This window comes from Microtus pennsylvanicus, chromosome 15, assembly GCF_037038515.1.
Source record: "Microtus pennsylvanicus isolate mMicPen1 chromosome 15, mMicPen1.hap1, whole genome shotgun sequence".
Lineage (NCBI taxonomy): Eukaryota > Metazoa > Chordata > Mammalia > Rodentia > Cricetidae > Microtus > Microtus pennsylvanicus.
The window spans coordinates 26436724-26461164 of NC_134593.1; the positions used below are offsets into that span (position 1 = coordinate 26436724).

The 24441-nt window shown below is 48.8% G+C and overlaps 1 protein-coding gene across 4 annotated transcripts in view; it reads right to left on the reverse strand.

The window, feature by feature from the left end:
- The window catches only part of Dpysl2 (dihydropyrimidinase like 2), a 103927-nt gene that overhangs the window by 15412 nt on the left and 64074 nt on the right, over positions 1-24441 (reverse strand). For all 4 annotated transcript variants that reach the window (XM_075950276.1, XM_075950279.1, XM_075950280.1 and 1 more), the window contains 5 exons: positions 16495-16659; positions 13683-13744; positions 12797-12877; positions 12050-12118; positions 7249-7369 (listed from right to left, as the gene is read on the reverse strand). In XM_075950276.1, the coding sequence (XP_075806391.1) occupies positions 7249-7369; positions 12050-12118; positions 12797-12877; positions 13683-13744; positions 16495-16659 (498 nt within the window). The remainder of the gene's footprint in view (positions 1-7248; positions 7370-12049; positions 12119-12796; positions 12878-13682; positions 13745-16494; positions 16660-24441) is intronic.

Genomic DNA, 24441 nt, shown 5'->3' on the forward strand with positions numbered 1-24441 from the left:
CAGCAATCCTGACCTATGGGAAGCTCTCCCAGTAGAAGCTTGGACAAACACTGGGCACTTGCCCCCAGATGGAAAAAGACCTCCTAAAGCCAACGCCAACTGTTAGCTGTTCTTCAGGCCCCTTGTAAGGTGCAGCAGCTGAGCAGAGGCAGTACAGGCTGTTACAGGAACTTCAACAGAGCTGACGAAATCTAACTCCCAATCCAGCAAGTCCTGCCATTGATTGACCCCCTCCACACAAAGGACCACAGCCAGGCCTGCGAGCCCCTGCCATCCACTGCCCCCACCTAACCCTGCTGCCCACTGTCCCCACAGCCCTCGGGGTATATAGGTTTTGTCACCATAAAAATTCAGAACAGCAAAGGTGCCCAGAGGAGAAAACAACAACTTATCTGTCTGGGAAATATACACCCCCAGGATGCCCTGGAATTCACCATCCTCTGTCCTTTTACTGAGTCTGCACCTCCATCCTGGCCCTGGAAATCTGACTGGGGGAGCCCGCTACCAGAAACAGACAGGCTTCATCGGAGACTGGGGTGGGAGTGGTACTGTTCGACAAGGGGCTGGGTCCCCTGCCCTCTGCCCCCCTTAGCATAAGCTCTTATGTGACAATGAACTCAGCCTTTAGCCCCTGGAAAACACAGGAAGGGTCGGAGCCTCCAAGGTCACTAGAGACATATAATTTCTTCCTTAGGCCATCAGAGAGTGGGGACTCCTGGCCAACCCAAGATGGAGCCATGCAGAGACCTGGAAAGAGGAAGTCACAGATATTTTTTAAATTTTTTTTATTTAGGTGTATGTGAGGGTGCCTGTGTATGAATATGCAGATGTGAGTTTGTGTGTCAGCAGAGACTAGAAGAAAGTCTTAGCTTCCTGGGGAAGTGGGATTACAAGTGGTTGTGAGGGGTCTAGTGTGGGTGCTGGGAACCGAACTGTCTGGTCTTCTGTGAAAGCAAGAATTCTTCACCGATGAGCCACGTCTCCAGCTTTGTTACAATCAAACCTCCTGAGGGAGTCCGAGGTCCTTGCCAGTCATAGGAACCATCATATCCAAGACCTCCACCTTCAGGGGAGCGTGGTTGACAAACTGCCCTTTTCCTGCCCCCCACACAGCCCCACCTCAGTGACCCAGAGCCTTGCCACGGGCTCCTCCTCTTGCCCTATAAACTGTGTGCCTGGCGAAGCTATGGACTGGCTTCCAGAGCTCAGTCAGGCCACGGACACCAGCGAGCTGCCGTGTGCCAGCCATCATTACCACTAATAATAATAAACCACGAACAGCTTAATTGGCCTTTTTTTATGCTCCTCTAAATACACTCCTGATGCTTTCTTGGCGGCCGTTTGTAGTTTCTGATTCTCTTCTCCAGGGAAAGTCTAAACTGAAGGCTATGACCCCAAGCCAGACTCTGGCAGACGCACTAGTCAGGCCAGGAATGCAGGGGCCGGGCGGGTGATGTTTATTCACAACCAGCCCCGGGCTGAGCACATTCATGAAGAATAACTGCAAGCTGGGGTTTGAAAATGTTTGACAGCTCTGGGCTCCAACAGTTTGTCATTTCCCATGAACGAGAAGCAGGACAGATCCAAAGCAAGAACAATGGGAAACCACGTGTAGGGAGCCTTAAAGCTCAGCCACGGAAGCCCAGGGAAATGAGACAGACCCACGTTCCTCTGCCTTTCTCTGGGAGTGCTCGGGCCACAGCCTCAACTGCCTGTGGACTATGCAGTGAGATGCTGACAGCAAGGAAGGTTCGGGTGTGCGTGTGCGTGTGTTTGTGTGTAGTGTGGGAAATGCACATGGGACAGGGAGTTGCACATATAGAAGACAGTGTATCTTATTAGCCTGGAGCTCTCTAAGTAAGCTAGCCCAGCTGGCCAACGAGCCTGAGATCTGCCTCCCCAACACATTACAGTCATGAACCATCACACCGTTTTCTTTACATGAATTCTGAGACACAAATCCAGGTTCCTGTGCGTGTTTGCTAACTCTATCTCACTAGTCCTATTTGGGGGGGGGGGAGTCAGTACCATGCTAAAATATAGCCCAGGCTGACCTTCAACTAACAAACATACTTCTGCCTCTTTTAGGCTAGCCTGAAGGATTATCCTTCATAGTCTCATGATCACAGACTTCTCATGAGCTGAATCCCCATCCCTGTGCTGGGATCACAGGCATATACCATCCCTTGGGACAATAAACAAAATATTCAGGATAACTTTTCTGAAGTTTCTAGAATGGATTCTCTAATCTGAGGTAATTCAGGAGCACTACTGATTATTCTTACAGTAAAGAAAATGCATGTAGTCCACACCACAATGGCATGATGAAAACACCACTGCGGACCCTGACTCAAATACTTCTACCAGGCAAGGCTGTGGATGCTGTATTTGATGCCATAGAACATTTTTTAAAATTAAAAGACTGGTTGGTTGCCTCTATTGGTGCTGGTCAAAATAGGTCAGAAAGAAAAAAGAATGAATTTATGGATTCAAATTCCCAGGTCCAGAACTGGTATGGGAGGCCCTTCTGTATATGTGCTGCTTTTATTGGTTAATGAATAAATAAACTGTCTTGGTACTACACAGGGCAGAGTAGAGGTAAGTGGGGGCTGGGGGGAGCACTAAACTGAATGCTGGGAGAAAGAAAGTGGACTCAATGGACGCCATGTAGCTACTGCTGGGAACAGATGAATCAAAACCTTGCCAGTAAACCACAGCCACGTAGTGATACACAGATTAATAAATATGGGTTAGATTAAGATATAAGAGCTAACCAATAAGAAGCTAGAGCTAATAGGCCAGGCAGTGATTTAAGTAATACAGTTTCTGTGTGGTTATTTCAGTGCTGAGCAGCCGGGAACAAACAGTCTCCTACAACAGGAAACCACTCTTCTCTCTACCCTGAAAGTGCCCACATATACCTTTACCAACAGAGAGCACAGGTGGCTGAAGGTCAAACCCAGGATCTTATCCTACCTGGCTGAATTAGAATGCAATCTGAATTCCCAGCCTCCGGGGCCACACGCTGTTCATGGACTAGGAAATGCTTCTGTCTCCACACAGCCTTCAGATGTGAGCAGCACCCTTGTCTGTCACCTAGGTCTCCAGCCTGTGAGCCTTCTCTGAAGATTCCACAATCCAGCTCACCTACAGCATGAGCCAATGCCTTGAAATAAATCCTCCTCTGTCTTCCTGTCCCCTTCCGCATCCTCTAGTGGGCTGTTTCTCTGACTAATAGACTCTGCTAGGATTTCATGACACTCACAATCCAACCCACCTGCCACCTCAATCTCAAGTCTGGTTCAAGATTACTACATGGAAAATTAGTTTAACCCAAAGGGCTCCTCCCCAAAGTGAAGTAGACTTCATAGCTCATGTGAGCACGGGGTTTTCATGATGCCCAATAGCCTTCCCTGTTGGCCTTTAGGTCAAGAGAAGTCTTATCCTGGATTTGGGTTTAGTGTCCCTCAACAGCCAGGACTATTTGAATGTGGCTGTCCCTTGGTTCTAAGGATGGATAAGGAAGGACAATAAGGATGCACACGGGGTGACATCAGCAGGTACTGCCCATAAGTTACCATTCCCTCAGGGAGGGATCTGCAGCCACCCAGGGCTCCTCACCCGAGAGAAAGGTAGCCTGAAGAAGAAGTCCCCACCCTGACACTCAGGACAAACAGAGGGCAGAGGCCTGGAATCGTGGCTTTAACTTCCTGCAGGCTGGATGTTTGGGAACTACATGTTCAGTTTCTGCATCCCAATTTCTCTTGTGTGACATGAGTTTATTAAACCAACCACTTTCCACATTCTCCTTAAGAATAAAGCCCAAGCCATGATTTGATGATATAAGCCTGTAATCCCAGCTACTCAGGAGGCTGAGGCAGGAGGATTACAAATTCATGGCAAGTCTGGGCAACATAGTAAGACTTTGCCCCCAAATACAAAGTAAGATGAGGTACCAGGATAGAGTTCAGTGAGGTTGGTAAAGGGGTGTCCTGATGCAAGGCGCAGAATGACTGTGGCCACAGGGTCACTCAGAAAAGGCAGGCCACCACTGCGCTTGGTCTAGTTTGCATACAGCTATAGTCCCCGCTGACATTTCATCCCATAGTCTCCTGTTTATCTCATTTCTCTATTTGCCCTAATGTCTCCAGCTTGGACATAGGACCAAGTGGGTCTGTGAGTAGTGAGGCTAGAGTGGATAACTATTGTTCTAGTCCTTCCCATAGCCTGAACCTCATAGGCTCCCTATCCTGTCCTCTAGTCCTGCCTAGTCATAATGGCACTGATCACTCCCCTCCTATCTTTCTGCTCCTGCCTCACCCTCCCTCCGAGGGCAGATGCTTGGGGTCAAGACCACTTTTAGCTCCTGGCACTGAGGCCTGAAGTTTCACACAGGGAAACATCTTCATCTGGGCTTGTTGAACCACATTCCAGGTTAAACCATCATTTCATGCCTCAGTGGCAAGAATGACTGGTTACTGGAGACACCTCTCCTCTCATTATCTCCTTTAAACACAAGCATCCCTCTGTGAGGAGAGTCACAATCACGGCTGTCCCTTCGCAAGTGAGAAACAGACCTAGAGATGCTAAGTCACATGGCTGTAACACGTGTAGGGTCTGGTCCTAATCAGTGTTATTAATCCCAGGGAACAAACCCTCAAGCAGCCTGCTACTGTGTCCTTGATGTTCAAGAATATTTGTTTCAAAAGCCAGCCTACAAATCACAACCCCAGAGAAACGAGATAACAATGAGGACCCTAAGAGAGACATACGTGGATCTAATCTACATGGGAAATAGAAAAAGACAAGATCTTCTGAGTAAATTGGCAGCATGGGGACCATGGGAGAGGGTTTCAAGGGAGGGGAAAGGATGGAAGGGGAGCAGAGTAAAATATATAGTTCAATAAAAACAATATATATATATATATATATATATATATATATATATATATATATATATATATATATATTTGTTTCTTATTATCCAGGCCTATGCTGAGGGTCAGGCTCGAGTTTCCACCTGAACTAATTTCCAACCCATACAGACCACAAGAATTTTATCTACTAAAACAATCCCCAAGAGGAAAGGTGAGCTGGTCAAACATTAACATGGAGATTTGGAGCCTGAAGCTATACACTCGGTCATCAATCCAGTTCTGCTCTTCCCAAGCTCTGACCTTCAGAACAAAAGAAAAAATGAAGGTTGCTGCCCCAGGCTGCCTCCGGAAGAGGTTAGAAAGAGCCAACAAGACGCCAAGAGCCTTCTCAGCCTTCTACAGGGCCAGAGCCTTCTGCTGTGGAATTCCCCAGTGACTTGGGTCTGTCTGAGAGCAACAGCTTGAACACAAAGGCCACCCTGAGAAGAACGGTATGGGCACAGCTGGATACATGCATGGAAGGTTCTGGAACAGAACTGGCGGAATTTCTTCCTTTTGGGACCAGGCTCAAAAGTTAACAAAAACAACATTCTGTCTGGTCCCCAAAGCAAAATGCCGGAGTGAAACTGTGTGCTTTACGAGCGATGAGTTAGTACCACAGGCTTCGGTGCTGCTGGGGAGCTGGCTGGTGACTCCACCCCAGCTGTGATCTGTCAAAAGGCTGACCCCCTCCCTCTGCCAAGGTGAGTCTGTGATGTTTCACACTTTGGACAGGAAGGCCACAATACAAAGTCATGTGAATGTTGGCCTTACCTGACTCCCTATTACTCCCCATCTTTATTATGCAGAATGATCTGTAAAACACACAAAATTAGCTGCCCACCACTGTACCCACTGTGCCCGTGCTACATGGAAGGAGTGCCACCAGGAAGGGTGTTTGGTATTGAAGCTGAACACTCAGTCACCTTACAAGTGGATCTGGGTGATAAAGGACCACGGGTTCAGTTACCACCTACACGGTTTCCTCAAAAAATAACTTAAAGCCAATGCTGAACAAATTCTGGATGTTTTTTCCAACAGGGAAAAGAGCTGCACGCCTGTGATCCCAGGACTCAGGAGGTGGAGGCAGGAGGATCAGGAAGTCATGGTCATTCAATGCTATCCAGCGAGTTCCTGGCCAGCCTGGACTATGTAAGACCAAGTTTGAAAATACCAAAATAATACTGTTTCTACTACTACTAAATAAGAGGCAATTCCTCCAAATAGCCAGGAGAGGGCAGGCTCTCAAAAATTAATAGCCTAGCAATTGGTCAAATGGAGCCCCAGAAAGCCCCAAAGAGTAGGAGCCATAAATCACAAGGTTGGTCTGTAAGCCATTTGGGGGACAGGCTAATTGAGTAGCCATTGAGCAATTTCTTCCGGAGCTTGTACCAAGTCACCCACCGGTGAAAATATCCTTACAGTCCTTATTGATCCATGTGGATCACACAGCCAAGTAGAAACAGCTATACAGGCCAAACTAGACAGAGACCGAGTCAGAGAGAAAAGTGGGTGGGGGGGAGCACCCGAGAGGAGGGAAAACAGATAAACGGAGATAGACAAGCTGGAAAGATCCACCAGAGGGTGGCGGGAACAAGAAGGAAGATGGGCGTCCCTTCGCAAGGCTCACTTCAGGTCAGGCTAAGGTTCCCATCAGCCGGTGCTCTTCTTTCCAGCTCTACAGGCTGGGCTAACTCCTAAGCAGAGAGCATGCCCTGTGACCAGCCAAACTTGCGGCGCTCCACAGGTGACAGTGGAACCTATTCATAATGTATAAGGTGCTCCATGGAAGATCCCCGGGAGAAAGTGCTGGAAGCTACACTTAGTGAATTAGTTTCTAGGATCTGTCTCGGGAGAACCGGCTTCAGGCAGAAGGCACCCATAGTACACTCGCAGGGAGTCCCTTGAGGCCAGTAAACATGTGTCCTGCACCAAGCTCTCACTGTCCCCCAGTAGAAATCCCCACCCAAGGTGGAGGGAAGACACATAGTAGCATTTCCCAGAGAGGCTCTGTAGCCAGAGAAGAGTGACGTAACCTACGTAGGGTGACCAGTTTGGTTTACACAGAATCACGCTGATAAATCAACGTAAACAGAGAGGGGGCTACCTGCCCACAAGGCCTTGGCTTTAAATAGATACAAACAAGGCCACGGACTGCAGAACAAAGGGAGGAAACCAGAGCTGCCCGCTCTGTTTGAGTGCAATTAGGTTAATGCTGGAACATGATAAAAGTGGCCCAGTTGGCACGAGGGTCGGAAAAAGAGCCTCCCCAGAGGGCAGGCTCCTTCCTTCCACCTGCCCACAGTGGGTCCAACAGCCCTGCGCGGCTCACCCTTCTTCCGTGCCTGGGCGATGACATCAGCTGCGCTCTTGCTCATCACTTTGGTGACATACAGGGGGCAGTTGGTCTGATTGGCAATGGTGATGGAGCGGTTCACAGCTTCAGCCTCGACCTACGGGAGAGCAGAGAGCATGAAAACCCAGCCCACCCTCAAGCCCATCTTCGTCCTCATTCGCCAACAGAGACAGATGGGTCCCCCAAGAGTCTTTCCCAAAGGGCACCCAGGAAATAGATCCTCAAGCCCCATCTAGACCCACACTAGCCACTCTGGAAGAGAACCTAGCCTAGTGGGTAGCAAGCACTACGCATGATTATTGGCAGGAAACGAGATACTCTGAAGAGATACTTGGGTCACTCCCTTGAGTTATCACACTACTGAAACAATGGCCCCTAAGAAATTAGAACTTCCTGAGGCGAAATTTCATGATGGGAGAAGGAAAAGGCTGAAACTGGGTGCCTGCCAGAAGAGGAACTTGTCCCCAGGAAAGACAGGTCACGCAGTTCTGACTTGACAGAACCCCCTTCAGGACGGCCACAGCCAAGACAGCAATGGGTGGGAAGGACCACGCCATGACCTGGAAACGGCCTGGCTATGCATGCTTCTTGCCTTTTATTTAAAAGCTGTTATTATTTTCTTCTTTTTAACTATGTGTCCGTCTGTGTGTGGGTTTGTGCACTTGAGTGTTGGTCCCGTGGAGGCCGGAGGCTTTGGATCTACCCAAAGTACAGGCAGTAGTGAGCTGTGCGGTGTGGGTGCTGAGTGGTGTCCACCCTTGTATGGTTCTCAGTCGCTGAGCTGTATCTCCCGGCTGGCCTGGAAATCCTGGTCCTGCCTCCTTGCCTCTTCATCATAGCCCCTCAAGTGTGCCGCCATGACCAACAGCCTCCTGTTTAACGCTAAACTTTGTGTCAGGCCTCTGAAGATTGGCTTATGGATCGTGACTACCCTGAACCATCTTTCTCACTGTTTGCCAATGGCTTATTCTGTAATTCGCCTATTGAGGACGGCCAGTGAAGCCAAGCTTGTTAGGGCTGCCAGAGCCCAGGCTTTGTCCCTAACCCTGGTAACAATTTCACTTGCTCCCGTTCAAGAAGAACCATACATTCACAGACCCTGGCTGATCTCAGCATGGCCATTCATTCCACTCTCGTGATCCTGAGTGAGGATATTTACTGTTTGTGACCCTGGAGCCGAGTCTGCCAGATACTTGTGAACCCGGCCGGTCTCACCCACAAAACAAAACAAGCTTCGCAGGGCTCAGGGATGAAGTAGGCAGGGGCATGTTCTCCAAGAGCGGGACTGGTCAGCCACAGCCTGGTACTGCCTTCAGCACAGATGAAGAACCACCCCCAATCAACCATCTGGCTCTTTGTATCTGATCCTCAGGGAATGGAATTTCAGATCCTGCGTCATGTCTGCTGAACACCCAACTAGGGAAGTCACCTTGTATGGAGGCCCATGTCATATGCAACAAGGCGTTGTTCACTATGTCAGACGATACCCACACAAAGCAGATCCCAAAAGGGCGCTGCCAAACACTAAGGAGACGCTAGTGTAAACTCAGGCAGGTGGCAGGGGGGGGTCTTATTCTTTCTCTACCCACCAGGCCCTACTCCTAACGCCCTCAAAGCAGAGCTGGTATCCAACAGATACTCAAAACTTGCTGCACAAAAACAAATGGCTTCATCTTATTAATGTCACTTTAAAAGCCAAGCCGCCACTTTTCACAGGAGAGAGCTGCACGCTCCTCGTTGAGTTGACTTTGCTAGGTCTGTTTCCACCGGAGCATAGCAGGGCTGGGGTCTGTTGCTGCTGCTCTAAGTGCCCGTTCCAGCAAGGGAGCCCAAGCCTCAGTCACACTCAGCTTCTGGGCATCAGTTATGTGAAGGGAATCTACAAACCTACAGGAAGGCAAACGGCTTCAAAAAACACTCACCAAACACTCAAATGTTTCCCATTCCAGGGATGGCTGAAGGGAGCCTCCCTCTTGCTCCCTGGCCTCCTTCCCCTCCCTAGAGCCTCCGGCTGGACTGCCAGCTCGGATGTCTCTAGTGGGAAGTATGAATGAAAGGGACTTCAAGATGCTCAACACTTTGCAGGGACGCCAGAAACAGCCCTATTGATGTCCCCGCACAGACCCCTCACAAAAAGACAGACACACTCACTATAAATAATAGCTGGGGCTATAGGCCTGCTGCCCTCAGTTAAAGTGGGGTGTGTAATGGCTCTAATCAAGAGGCCAAATGGGACCGGCTCCCACTAAGACTAGTGAGGAAAAATCCTGGTCCCAGGGGGTCTGTCTGGATTTGCATACACACTGTGAATGGAATTCAGACTCATCTGGCCCCACAGAGTGGCCTGAACTTGGACAGGGGCCAGACTCAAATGCTAGCTCTCTGGAAGAAGAGGGTATTTAAACCTCACTCTCAGTCGTCCAATCAGAACACTCCAGCCGCTGATCCGCCACAGATACTGTTGTATGTGCACCGAGCCCTGACAGAAATCCCTTTAAATCTTGTGGAAAGAATATAACAGCTTAAAATAAAACCTCTTCTCATTATGGGGAATCTCGGACATCTGGGAGGTTATCGATGTGATTTCGTAGACGGAGCAGCACAAGTACCACAGGGAAATGGCCCATAGCAGAGTCTGGATATGGCGGCCTCTGGACAGCCTGTCCCACCCCATCACCTGGCACAGCTCGGTCATATATATATCCTGAGGCCCACCTGGGACAGTCTATGTTGGCTTTGCTGGGCACATCTCAAAGTCCACTTTCTTCACAGGCCCCAGGCTCTGACAGTTGTCCCTTGCTGGCAGCCAGTCACATTCTAGCCTACACATATACTTCCTGTCTGCCTCTTTGTCACCAGCTCGCTGACAGTCCCTCTCAGAGAGGACCCAGCCCCCTCTCAGCTCACTGCCACACAGGGCCAGGCACTGCCGTGATCAGAACACATGCTGACCACACTGTACCGCCTCAGAAAGACGATTCCTAGAGTCCTACCTACGTCCTCACCAGTCTCCCTTTTCCCATCGCCTTAGCTATAAACAAGGTAAAATCCTACCAAGCTGCCCACGTGGCAGGCTGCAAAGAGGAGCCTACGGTTAAGTTCAAATGCAAGCTGGCCACCGGGGCACTACTGATGGGAGAGATCCTGATGCCACACAGAAGCTAAATCGTTAGTTAATGCTGTGTCCTATGTGTTGGTGGTTTCTTCCTAAGCGGGCTGTACAGCAAGTCCACTCAGAACAGCTCCATGTTTGAGTCTCTGTGTTTAACACACACACAACAGACTCAGCTTGGCAAACTGAACTGTCGTCATCCGAAGAAATGGCAAGAGTGAAGGCCTTGGAGTCCTAACTCTATTCTGCCAGCCCCTCCCCCTCTCCCTCCCTCCCATCCCCTGTCTCTGCTCCTCTGAAGACCCTATATCTAGCCTCACCTCACAGGAATGCCACAGGGTGAAATTAGTGAGGGCACCATCAAGTTCAGAGCCTGGCATAAGTTGGGCACCTTCAAATCAACTGAAAAGCCTACTCCCCCCATGGTATGGTCCTAGCCCTGCTGGCCCTCAGGGATGTCCATAACTGGCCCCTGTGCACTGTGCAATTCTGTATGACAATGGCCAAAGAGAAGCCCCCACTTCTTTATGTTGAACTTAAACATACAAATGGGTTTAAGTTTTCTGTTTAAAGGCTCGTGGTGGCTCGCTGATAGCGATCTCCTTCTGGGAGACACGTGGGCATCCTTCCTGCTTCCGTGCTTTGTTCTGGCAAGCTCTGGGATCTGGTGGCCCCAGCTCCTTCACAGACCACGTACCAAACATCCCCCTTCTTATTTGGTTCTGGGAACCCTTAAATGTTGAGTCTCCATTCACCCAGGTCCCTGAGAGACTTCTCTTTATCTCTAACACAGCTTTGTAATCTAGAACATTCCTTGCAGAACTCCCCCATCATCCTCTTCCCTTAGACTTTTCAGACGGCTATTAGAATGACCTTTACCCTTACTGAAGGACTAGCCTCTATGTGGGGGTTTGAAAAAAAAAGTCCCTCAAAAGGAGGGGCACTATTGGGGGTGCGGCCTTGTTGGGGGAAGCATGTCACTGCGGGGCAGGTTTTCAGGTCTTTTTTCGCTCAAGCTTCCCTCAGTGTGACTTTCAGCCATCTTTCTGTTGCCTGCAAGATGTAGCACTCTCAGCCCCAGCACCACATCTGCCTGCATGCCGCCACACTCTCCTTCATGATAACAGACTAAACCTCTGAAACTGTAAGCGAGCCACCCCAATTAAATGTTTTACTTATGAGTTGCCGTGGTCATGGTGCCTCTTCACAGCCATAAAAACCCTAACTAAGACATTCTGTAAAGTACTGTAAGGTGAAAAATCTAGTGGCCAAAACGCCATCTCCTACAACATGAAGCCTGCAGCCTCTGACTTAACAGACTCCATGGTCTGGTGTGGTAACTCTATGCTTCGTAGCCAGGGCTAACCCTGCCCACAGTTCTCAATGGTTCTGTCCACCAGGCTCCACCGAGCGTGCTGTTGTGGGTGAAGGCTCTTCACGTGTGTTCCAGAGATGTAAAAGAGCTTTGTGACTCCAGCCTGTGTTTGGGGCCTGGCGGTATGCTGGTGGGTATGCACATGCAGACACATGTGCACACATTTCTTCGAAAGACCAGTGTGCATCCAAAAAGCCCCCGATTTCAAGAGGTACTTCGAGGGGAGGGGGGTTAGTGCTCTGCAGAGTCCAAGAGACCCCAAGCCACACATCCCACTCCCAGATGTTCACCTCCTCCGGTCGGCTCAGCACGTGTCCCTCGGGGCCCGTGATGCCTAGATCCAGGATCCTCTGCTGTTCCTGTAATGCATAAAAAGCCAACTGATGAGATGAGCCGGGTGTCAGGTGGCTGATGCTGAGAGACCTGGGCTAAAAGTCTCCCAGCAAGGACAGTGGGCCCTGTTCACGGTGTCATCCCAGACCTCAGAGAGAGAAGGGGCACGACACTAACCCCAGTCCCACTTGAGTAGTGGGACTCAGCCTGTGGGGGATCATCGGATATCCTGCATATCAGATAGTTACAGTATGGTTCACAACGGTAGCAAAATTACAGCTATGAAGGAGCAATGAAACAATTTTAAGGTTGTGCAGGTCACCACAAGACGAGGAACTGTATTAAAGGGAGGGTCATAGCATCAGGAAGGTTGTGAACCTTCCCTGGGGATGCTGAACGTAGAGGCCCTCCTGGCCCACATCTGAGTATATGATGATGCCCCTGTGGAAGCTGGGTATTCAACTCCATCCAGAATATCTGTGCTGCAGGGCCGGGAGAAAGAGCCTAGAATGGGAGCCAGCCACATATCCTAAGAACACAGGATTAGGTAATCTCCTAATAGCAGGAGATTACCAACAGAGCCCCGGGACCAGAACACCAGGCCCTCAGGATCCCCACACTGTGCTCCGCTCCCAAAGCTGTCATATATATATTGTTGAGGTTGCTTTCCTGGAGATGTAGAATACGAGAGAAGGGTCCCATACCTCAGCAATGATGTCACCATTCTCTGCATGGACTTGAGCAATGGCACCAATATCCCGGATCACGCTCAGCACTTCATAGATCTGAGGAAGAGGAGGGAGAACTCAGAGACCAGAACCCAAATGATGGAGGAAGGTCATTGGTTAAATAAAGAAACTGCCTTGACCCTGATAGGTTAAAATTTAGATAGGCGGAGTAAACAGAACAGAATGCTGGGAGGAAGAGGAAGTGAGCTCAGATGCCCTGCAGCTTTCTCCAGGGCAGACGCGATGCAGCCAGCCACCAGGTCAGACATGCTGAATCTTTCCTGGTAAGCGCACCTCGTGGTGCTACATAGATTATTAGAAATGGGTTAAGAGGCTGAAACTAATGGGCCAGGCAGTGTTTAAAAGAATACAATTTGTGTGTTGTTATTTCGGGTAAAGCTAGCCGGTGGCGGGAGCTGGGTGGCGGAACCGCAGCTCCCACAACACCCAAATCTTCCAGGTCAAAGGAAACCGGCTTGGTGAGGGAGAAATAGCAGTCAGGCAGCTCTGGTAGGCCAGACTTAGCAATGCTCAAGGGGGCTTCTGACCACTCTGCCATTCACAAAGGCAGCCCAACCACAAGGACAGGAGTGAGGTACGAGAAGCAGGGGATGACGGCTCAGCTCAGGTATGATGAGGGGCTCTCAGTACCACCTCCAGGCCATACGGGTATCCTGAGGTCACAAGGTCGGATTTCCGAGTCTGACGGAGCATGACTCCATCAAAACTCACATCTGTCAGCCCATGTCCCATCAACCTATGAGTGAGCTCTACACACACGGAAGAATGTTTCCCCAGATGCCAGTGGTGACCAGACCAAACAGAACAGCAGGAGCCTGCTCGGAAAGGCTGGTTTTCTTACCTGGGAATCCGTCAGCTGGAATCGATCTTTGAAAGCCATGTACACGAGGAAGGAGTTCACCCCTGGGTACAGAGGAAGAAGAGAGGTAGACATGTGAGCTGTAGTAGACGAACCCAAACCAAACAATCAAGACGTAAGACAGTGATAGCACTGTTCACCCCTGAGTGTGCGCCTGTGCATATCTGTGTGGGAGGAGGGGGGTGTAGGGGGGCAAAAGAAGAGAAAAAGAGATGGAGATGCCGGGAGAACGACAAAGCAATGGTGCAGCCTCGTGCCTGTCATCCCAGATGCTCAGGAAGCTAAAACAGGAGGAGCACACATTCGAGGCTTGGCTGAGCTTCAGAGTGAGCTCAAAGCAGTGTAGGACACTTAGAGAGACTGCCTCAAAAAATCAAAACTACAAAGTGTTGGGTATACACAGCAGAGTACTCGGCTGGCATAGATGAAGCCCTGGGTTTAATCTTCACCATCACAGAGTTAAAGAGGAGAAAGCATGACAGAGACAGACAGCAAATGGAAGCCAGGAGCAGGATTTCTAGAAACTGTTTTCAGGGTTCTTGGGATTTTCCCATGTGGGAACTTTAAAAGTTCAGCAAAATTAAAACCTGTGCTGTGAATGCATTCACACCGCAGCGTAACTCACAACAATCAGAAGGTGGGAGCACCCCACCCCACCACCCGGGGGGCCATCAGAGCATGAATAGACACACAAGAGGAGGTCTCTGTGCGAGCTGGAACACCAGTCAGCCTGACCAAGGAACTGCGTAGGACAGTGGGCAGAGCCACAGAAGGCCATCCTACCGAGTGAAATACACCAGTTATGAAAGACAGGTGCTGCAAAGCCCACGTGTAGGAGGGACAGAGCAGTCAGTGTCACACAGACAGGCAGGAAGGGGATACCTGGGCTGGAGGAAGAGGAGGCGGAATTACGAAGACAGAGTTTCATTTCAGTAAGATGACGCATTCTAGAAGTGGATAGTGGTGATGGCTTGGAGAGTGTTTTATTGCATTTATTTGCATGTGTGCATGTTTGTGCGCGTGCATGTGTGCATATATGTGTGTGTGCTTGTGCCACGGCATGCACAAGGAGGTCACAGGACAACTCATGGGGAGTCAGTTCTCTCCTTCCACCATGTGTGCACTGGGAATCAAAGTCAGGTCATCAAGCTTGGCGGCAAGTGCCTGTACCTGCTGACCCATCCCAGAGGCCCCATACTAACGGACTCAAACACAGGTGAAGGGGGAGCCCACGCAACTGTGCACTTAGAAGTGAATCAAACTGTGCATCTCAGGCTGGAGAGATATCTCGGAGGTTAAGAGCACTGGCTACTCTTCTAGAGGATCCAGGTTTGGTTCCCAGCACCCACACTGTAGCTCATAACTGTCTGTAACTCCAGTCCCAGGGGATCTAATGGACTCTTCTGGCTTCTGCAGGCACCAGGTATACACATGGTACACAAACACATATGTAAGCAAAGCACTCACACATATAAAATAAATAAATGAATAATTTTTTAAAAGCATATATATATATATATATATAATGTATCACTTTAAAAAACTTTTTTGAAAAGAAGCATTTATTCTGACTTTGACAAGAAAATTAATTACAAACTTCTGACTATGGAAATTGTCTTTTCTTTGGCAAGCCATGCTGGTTTTTAGGAGACTTTTTTTTTTTTTAAGAAAAAAAAATCCATTAGTTTGGCAAGCAGCTGTCTATCGCAGCACCTTGGAGTTCGTGCCTCCCAAGGCACCAGACCAAACATCCCTGTCCAAGACCTATCACAATTCTAAACAATCGTCTTGACAACCTCAGAGCCTCAGAGCTTAATCCAGGCCATCTGGGGATGCTGGAAGCTGCCTGCACTAAAGGCCTCTGGGCATCCCAGTTTTTCACTCCATGCCAGGCAACAGTTGCCAGGCAACCTGCCTAGCCTGATTTGGGATAGACTGACCCTGGGAATTGAAAGTTAAAAATCCAGCAGCATCTGGGTATTCTCAAGAAGTGAAAATGGTCCTCGCTAGGAGCCAAAAATGCCAGAAGTGTGTTTGGAGGCTCTGGCCAGGGTCTGGTTCTGAAATGATTTTAGGGTTACCTCTTTAGAAGGGGGGGAAAAGTTACAGTAGCATTGAACGACCATTAAGAGAAAGCTGTTGCCTCCTAGCTGGAAAAAAAAGAGATCTACTTCTGGATGAAGATGAAACACTGCCTCCTCTCTTAAAAGGGAAATACCTGGTCAAGGGACCTCCCCTATGGAAGGCAGGTTCACCAGAAGCCACGCTAAAAAGATAGGAGGAATACTTATTCCTTTAAATGAGGTAATGAGCTTTCCTTCCTAGAATTCCAGCTCTCTAGTGTAGTGGGTTTCAGGGCCGCAGCTGTGAGGCTTTTTAGTCTGCCCGATTCTCTGAATCACTCAGAAAAACGTAACTTTTCCACTTCCTCTTCCTATCCCTCTTCAAAGTGTGCTTTCTCCACGACTTTGAGCTCTGCTGCTTCTCCAGCTCCCCTCCCCGCCTGGTGGCTGCTTGTGGGCCATGTAGCTGGCCTCCTGCCAGCGTAACTAAAACAGCAATGATCTTTTCTCTCTTTTCTTTCTCCCTCTGCCCTCCAGGCAACTTGCCTACCTTTGGGCCTTTTTTTCCCCCTTTTAAATTGTATTAAAATGGTCCTTGAGTGTCAAAAAAACACACTGGGCTAGGGCCCCTGCGGTCAGCATAAGCTGGAGCCGAAAGCCCCCACGACTTGCTCTTTCAAGGAAGGCTTTGGGTTAGAACCAAGTACCTGCAGTGGACTTGCGAGACCTACCGTGGTCCTTCACCAGAGCTTCCATCTCCTCCTGGACACCCTTGTGCCACTCGGTGATGTCCACGTGCAGAGAGTAATCACAGCAGGACTTGCTGTCGGCCCACTCCCTCCACTGATCGAAGGCCGCCAGCAGGCTGGTCCCGGGCTCCGGAACGACATGGTCAACTGAGGAAAGAACAGACATTTGTCGTCATCACTGGAGAGTCGGGAGCAGGTGCTTACCCACTTGAACCCTGAACTGAGCCTCCTGGGTTCCCGCTGGAGACACTGATCTCTCCAACAAAGTCTCGGAATGCACTTAAGCCTGCTGAGTGCCCAACGGGGAGAAACTGCCGACAAGTGAAACCGTGCATGAACGCCTCAGATCCGATTTATCAAATCCGAGTCTCCGAGGCCTGGGGCACATTCCGAGGACAAGGAGTCCTTGTGGACAATGGCAGTGTCAGAGGGCCAGCTAGAGGAGCCAAACCCTCCTTTGTGCTGCTGAGACGCCCCAATAGACAGCCAGGCCTCGTTGAGACTGGAATGAGGCCATGTACGACGGACCTTTCCAAAACAGCCAGCAGACCCGCTCACTCCTGGCTAGTCAGGTTTCCTCGGTGTAATTCCACTCCGTAATTTAAGGACAATCTTTCATCTTAAGAGTTTAAAACATTTTGAAACTGAGCTTGCTGTAATATTATTACTAAGGTAGGCCGATATTTAGGACAAAGATGAACTCAGGCTGCTCAGTCTGTACCCTGGCTCCACTGGTGCCTCGCAGGTACCCTGGGTAAACTACTCTGCTGCCCTAAGACTCAGGGTTGCTTCTAAAGGGGATTGTATTACCTACAGACTTTGTTAGGAAGATCACACACAGACAGAATGTCTATCAACCTTACAATGCTCCCTGATTTGAACCCTCCAGTGCCTTCTTCTTGAACTGCAAATGTAGTTTAAAGTCACCAACAAGCTCTTCCAGAGCCTGGCTGACCTCTGCAACAGGACCCTGTGATGGCTCTGTCTTGCCCTCTGTCTCCAGCTACACGGACCATCTTTCAGTTGCTACATCGGGCTGCTTCCTTGCATCCCAGGGTCTCTCATAGGATCCCTGGAGGGCTCTTGCCCAGGCTTCCTTGATAACATGAGGCCTTCTGGAACTGCTATGGCCCATACACACACACACACAACAACAACAACAACAACAACAATAAAGCACTAAGATTCCAACTGAAATTAGCTGTTCAAAGTTCAACCAAATTCATGCAACAAGAGGGAAAGGCTCAAGACTCTGGACTCCTAAAGCAATGAACTATTCTTCCAAAATGGAATATTAGGCCGGGCGGTGGTGGCGCACGCCTTTAATCCCAGCACTCGGGAGGCAGAGGCAGGCGGATCTCTGTGAGTTCGAGACCAGCCTGGTCTACAGAGCTAGTTCCAGGACAGGCTCCAAAACCACAGAGAAACCCTGTCTCGAAAAAAACAAAAAAAAAAAAAAAAGAAAATCAAAATGGAATATTAGATTTTCTATGCCCAGAATCAAAACTTTCAGATGTAAGTACACTGTGATTGTACTTGCTTAACTTGGCTTCGTACATATTGAGATGATCATCAGATACAGCAGTTACCCCTGCCTGATCATTATAAATTACCTAAATGTATTGAATGTCACACTGCGCCCTGTAAGCCAATATCATTACTAAATGGCAATTAAAATAAATGTATTTTAAAACATGCTTCTAAATTCTTTTGACAGAATTCTTTTTTACCAGGGCTAATTCACTGGGGAGTTCTCAGGCACTGGCACAAAGAATCAGTCTATGTAATGACAGGGTTCCACGGCTACCTAGTATCTAGAACATGCTGTCAACTGATGAGGGCTTTGACAGATGCTACTCTAGAAACTCTAGCAAGACAATTCCAATTTTCCCTTCCTCGTCTGTGTTTCCTATTCCACCCTACAACTCCAACAACAACAATATCACTCTGTTAGCAGCAAGCATTCCGGGCTGTCTGTGTCTATAGCCTGCCTCACCCCTCACTCTCCTCCGTCCCTGCTCCCAGGCAGCCAGACGGACCTTGGAAGACCCTTTATCCGCAGCTGCAGGCCCCATGCACATGGCCAGGAAGGGCAGACTCAAGCATCTCCCCAGGGCCAGGCTAGATCTAACTCTGGCAGATGTCTCTGGTCTCCATCACACTCTCTGTTCCCAACATGGTCACCACCCACGGCCACCTTGTGGGTTTCTTACTCCTTGGATTCACCCTGTTCCTGTCCACTCTGAGCTCCCTGCTCTTAGGCAGGGCCCTCTCAGTGAAATCCTCTCCCTTTGCGCTTCACCAGACAGCACCGCCCCATCAAGTTCATGAGACCGCCACCATCTGCACTGCCGTCTGCAATAGCTTCTGAGGAGCACGTGCACTCATATATTCACTCACACTCACACATGCACTCCGAGACACACACACTCACTCAGACATAGACTCACACAGACACACACACACTCACATATAGCCTCACTCACACAGACATACACCTTCACCCACACACTCAACACTCACAGAGACACACACACTCACTCAGACATAGACTCACACAGACACACACACACTCACATATATCCTCACTCACACAGACATACACCTTCACCCACACACTCAACACTCACAGAGACACACACTCACACAAACACACACATACAGAGATGCACACACTCAGAGACACACACTCACTCATACTCACAGAGACATACACTCACACTCAGAGACACACACTCACAGAGACACATACTCACACAGATATATACACACTCAGAGACACACACGCACACATATACTCATTCACAGGGACACACAAAGACACAGACACACACCTAGACTTACTCACACAGATGCACACAAAGACAGACATATATGCACACTCACACATATCCACACACACACACAGTACAAAGCATAAGCTCCTCAGGGCATGGACAGTGTTCAGATACAGGAAGAGCTCAACGAATGCCCCATGTAATTAGTACTTGGCACTCACACCTTACCTTTCACTCAGTTGAAAAAGCAAACGGGGTTCAAGTGCACCCTCAGTGTCGGTGAGCATCATTCTAGAACACCCGTAGGATGCCAAAAATCCACAGACACGTAAGTTCCTTGCATTAGTGTGTGCACAGAGTCTGCTACGTCCATCTGTATAATTTCGCAGGGAGACTGAGAATTGATCCCCGGATCCCAGCATGCTACAGCTGGGCTCCATTCCAGACCCCCTCCATACACCTCACAGCCTCTCTATATTGCTTGCTTGCAGAACCTGATGCAGGACCACACAGCACTCTGCCTGTGTGGACCTGGTATTAGTGCTTGCATTGTGGCAAATTTCAATTGCGCATTTTGTAACTTTCCAGAATTTTTTCCAAACAGTTTTTTTTTAATTTGTGGTTTGGCTGAAGCCAGAATTAATTGAATCCACAGATGCAAAATCCTTGGATCTGATGGGTCAACTGTACTCTCCTGGTAACATGGTCAGCTTTTCCATTTAACCCATAGGGCTGAAACCTGGAGACCCTCCTGCCCCACCCTGCTTGACAAGGAATGTTCCTTCCACCAGACAGCATGGGACGTAAGGATAATTGCCTTCTTCAAAGCTGATTTTCTAAAATAAAGGTAATTTTAGGTAAAAATTAATATTAAATCCATTTAATCACCACCACCCTTTAAATCAACCAATTCGACTTGGTACATTTTCTTTTATCTTTTTTCTACATGTTGTATTTTATTCTATTTCCTTATCTCTAGCCTCTCTCTTCCCCAAAAGCTTGGAAGTGGCTTTAGAGAGAGATACCCAAGCCAGTCCTGGCTGACACACCTGCCATCCCAGCATGCAGGAGTTGGAGGCAGGAGGAGCTTGACAAGTTTGAGGTCAGCCTGAGCTACCTAGTGAGTAAGTCAGTCATGGACACTTAGTGATATCCTGTCTAAGAAAAACAAGTGAACGACAATAAAACCTTAAAATGCAAGAAGATGCCATCAAACAAGAACAGGACAAACAGATGACAAGGGGGAAGGAAGAAAACAGGGAACACAAAATGAAATCAAGAACAAGGTTATAAGTTGTATGTTTACGTGTGTGTGTGAGAAGACATAAATAAATGCATGCATATTTGTGTGCATGTGTGTAGACCTGTATGAATGCTTTGTTATTGTCCATGCATATTCACACCTATGCACAGGTATACATGCATGCATACATGTTTGCACCTGCGTGTGTATGCATCAATAGATAAACAAAGTTTGGATGACCTCATGCCTCTGCTAGATGTTGTCAGACTCCCAGGCCCACATCCAGGAAGCCTGACACCCGTCCTTCCTGAGGGTCAACAAGGCAAACCATTTCTCAAGAGAACACTGGGAACCGCAAGCTCAGTCGGGGAATAATGCTAACCCACTGAGCATAACGATTCTTTTAAATATCTTAATATTGGACTGGATAAAATAGTTTACATCTACACACTGGATGCTTTGATCTGCCCATTACAGAGAATAAATGCTAAGTTCTCAACATTCTGTCCCTTGACAGGCTCTCTTTCATTCTATTTATCCTGCCAGGAGTAAACACGGCCTTTGGGATACTCTTCTTTAAGATTTATGTATTTCATCTTATGTGTAGGGGTATTTTGCCTGCCATGGAAGTCTGTGCACTGTGTGCATGCCCGGTGCCCACAAAGGCCAGAATGGGCACCGGATCCCCTGGAACTGGAGTTACGGGTTGTTGTGAGTCACCATGGGGGTGCTGGGAACCAAACCTGGGTGCTCTAGAGCAGTCAGTGCTCTTTAACCTTGAGTCATCTCTCCAGCCTCCATGATACCCTTTAAGATCCTAAAACCATTAAATACATACATATTCACACTCCCCCAGTGCTGAGCATCAAACCTAGTGTCTTGCACACGGTAGGTAAGACCTCTGAATGATTGAGCTACACTGTCAGAACTCTCATTTTTATGAAAGAAAATGTTTCTTTCCATGGCCCACTTCTTTCTACAAGACCTGCCTGCTTCCTTTTCTACCTAAGGAACCCGAGAGAGCCCTGTGTAGAATGCTCCATGCAGGATGCCTGATCCCGAGACAGCTCAAGCAAGGAGCTTGCCGTGGCTCAGCCTCCACTCACCCTTCCACAAAGTGGAAGATCAGTAACAGGACCCACAAAGGGACTCAGACACTGTGACACCATGCTTCTCCATCCTCAAGGAACACGAGACGTACCTTGAGTGTGAACTCTGGTTTGTGCCCTCACTCCTTGCCCCTGTTCTGGGACAACAGGTCGAGACGGCAACCCGGGGAAGTGGATTTCTGAGAAGCAGCCATTCTGATTCTAGCTGAGTGTAGTCCGCTTTTCCATTTGCCTCCCCTCCCATCTCCACCCACTCGGGTCTTTGAGGGCCCTGTTCACCACACAATGGCAATGCCACTTTCAAAAACAGAACCAGATTCCCTGACAACGAGGCTAGGCCCTCCCTATCTGATTAGTGAGCCATGTGATACCCAGCACTTCAGAAAAACAGGCATGCTTCCCCTAAGCTAATGGCACTTGTAAACGTGTCCCTGAAATGCCTGCATGAACTTTCCCACTGTCCTCCTTCCACAGAAGGTCTCCTGGGAAGAGCCACTTCTCGGGAACACGGCAAAGGGTCATGACCACTTCCGGAGGGATCAGGGGTTCTCGATGAGGAACCAAAGCAGAAATCCATTCACAGATCATCTCTCTGGTGGCCTTCCTGGGTTAGCTGCCCTGTGAGAAAGGCGCAGCCACCCTCCAGCAGCCAGCAATGACAAGGGGGTAAACATTAGGGTCAAAGCACCCCAAGAGTTGGGCCTGCTTCCTGTGGTGGCCTTCCTTGTTTACTGAGATTTCCCGGACTTATCTATAACCATGCAGAGTGGAGGAGGGTAAACGTGGGCACAGGGAAAAGTATCTGTGGAATGCCTTGCACACGTTGGCTGGCATTTCCTCCTTGGAGCATCTCCACAGAGTCCCTAGATGCCCGTCCACTTGCTATATGACAAGCCAAAAGCATGCCCTGGAATGATGGCCCAAATCTGGACATGTTTTCCGTGAAAATCTCAGACTATCCAAAGAATGACTGACTATAAATTGTCAGTTCTTAGTTCTGAAAGTTCTACCTCCAAAATGCTCCAAAGTCTGAAATATCATGACATATGTGGGAAGCTCCACACTGATCTCATATGACAAGTGCCAGCCAAACTGCAGGCATGCTACCAAAATGTACAGAATTGCTTTCAGGGGCCGGGGGAGGGGCTTGGCTGGTAGGAGGCTTTCCTAACATGCCCATGTCTCAGTCCCCCGTACTAACAAACTCAGGTCTGTAATTCCAGCGTTCAGGAGGCAGAGGAGGCTGATGGATCACAGCAAGATGGAGGCCAGCCGAATATACGTGAGATTGTGTCTCAAGAAAATAAAAAGAAACCTCAGACATTATATAAGGTCAGTAATAAACCGTTTCGTTTTGATTTTGGTTTCGGATTTTGGCTTTTCAAGATAGGCTTTCTCTGTGTAGTCCTAGCTGTCCTGGAACTCACTCTGTAGACTAGGCTGGCCTCGAACTCAGAGATCTGCCTGACTCTGCTTCCTGAGTACCAGGATTAAAGGCACGTATAACCACCACCCGGTTTGTAGTAAACCTTACATAGAAATTTCACATTTAGACCTGAGACTCATCTTCAAGATAATTCATTATGTATATGTAAATATCTTACTCTGAAATTTAAAACTCTTCTTGTCCCAAGCCCTTCAGACAAGGGGCACCAGACCTTTGCCATTGCCTGCACTATTTCTACAAGAAGGGCTTGACTGAACACAAGACACAATTCACCCGGTTCAGGGCCCAACTCGGTATTTTCCATATATTCACATTTTTGTACAAGCTATTATCCCGAATAACTTTAAAACACACCCATAAAAGAAGTCCAGTACCCATGAGCAGCCCCCCCCCATACCTTCCTCCCCATTAGAGTGATTGAGGAACCCCGGCCCTGAGCAGTCACAAATCTGATCCCTGTCACTTCACAGAACACGGAAGCGTACACCGTGCGGTCTCCTGTGTCTCCTCTGGTGCTTCCACTTATCACGAAGCTCCCAAGGCCGGGCACTGCAGCATGATTGGCGTGTCATTCCCCTTTATGGGGTACAATGGCTTTGGCAGCTCATATTTACGCCTTTGGGACATGAGCAAAATATTAAGACATGAAGAAGTAAGCTGCAAACTTGAAAAACCTAAATACAAAATCCCTTTGGAATTTACAGTATTTCAAAAGAATCAAACATTCTAATTTCTTTTTCGAGATCACTGTAGGCTCAAATTGTTTTTATTTGTGTGCTGTGTGGTTTGTGTGTGTATGTGTTTTCATGTGTGTGTGCGTGAGTGTAGAGGCCAGAGGTTGCCATCAGATGCGTTCCTCAGTCACTCTACACTGAGGCAGGGTCTCTCACCTGAACCCAGCGCTTACCGGTTTGCCAGTCCGCTCTGGAGTTTCCACCTCCTGAGTGCTGGGATTAAGGGTGAGCTGCCGGGCTTACCCAGCACTTACATGAGGGTTGGGAACGCAGACGCTTACTGGCAAGCACTTCCCAAGCCCTCACGTGCAGTTTTAAAAAGTGGTGCAGAAAGATGTCTCACCCTTTACCCTACTTCCCAGTTGGCACAGTCTTCCAGTTTCTGTTCCCATTCCTAACTTGTACTCAGGCAGGGTCTGAACAGCTGAACACCAGCCTCTGCCTGGCTGGGTGGTACAGGATCCCTTACCTCCTCTCCCTGGACCTTCATCTGCCTCAGTCTCCCTCAGAGCCAGTCTTGGTCCTAGCACTTGCCAGACACCAGAGTTGAGAGACGGCTCCCTCTACGGTATCAGGCAAAATCCCCCCATAAGCTCCTTAAGTGGGAGACACCAGTGGC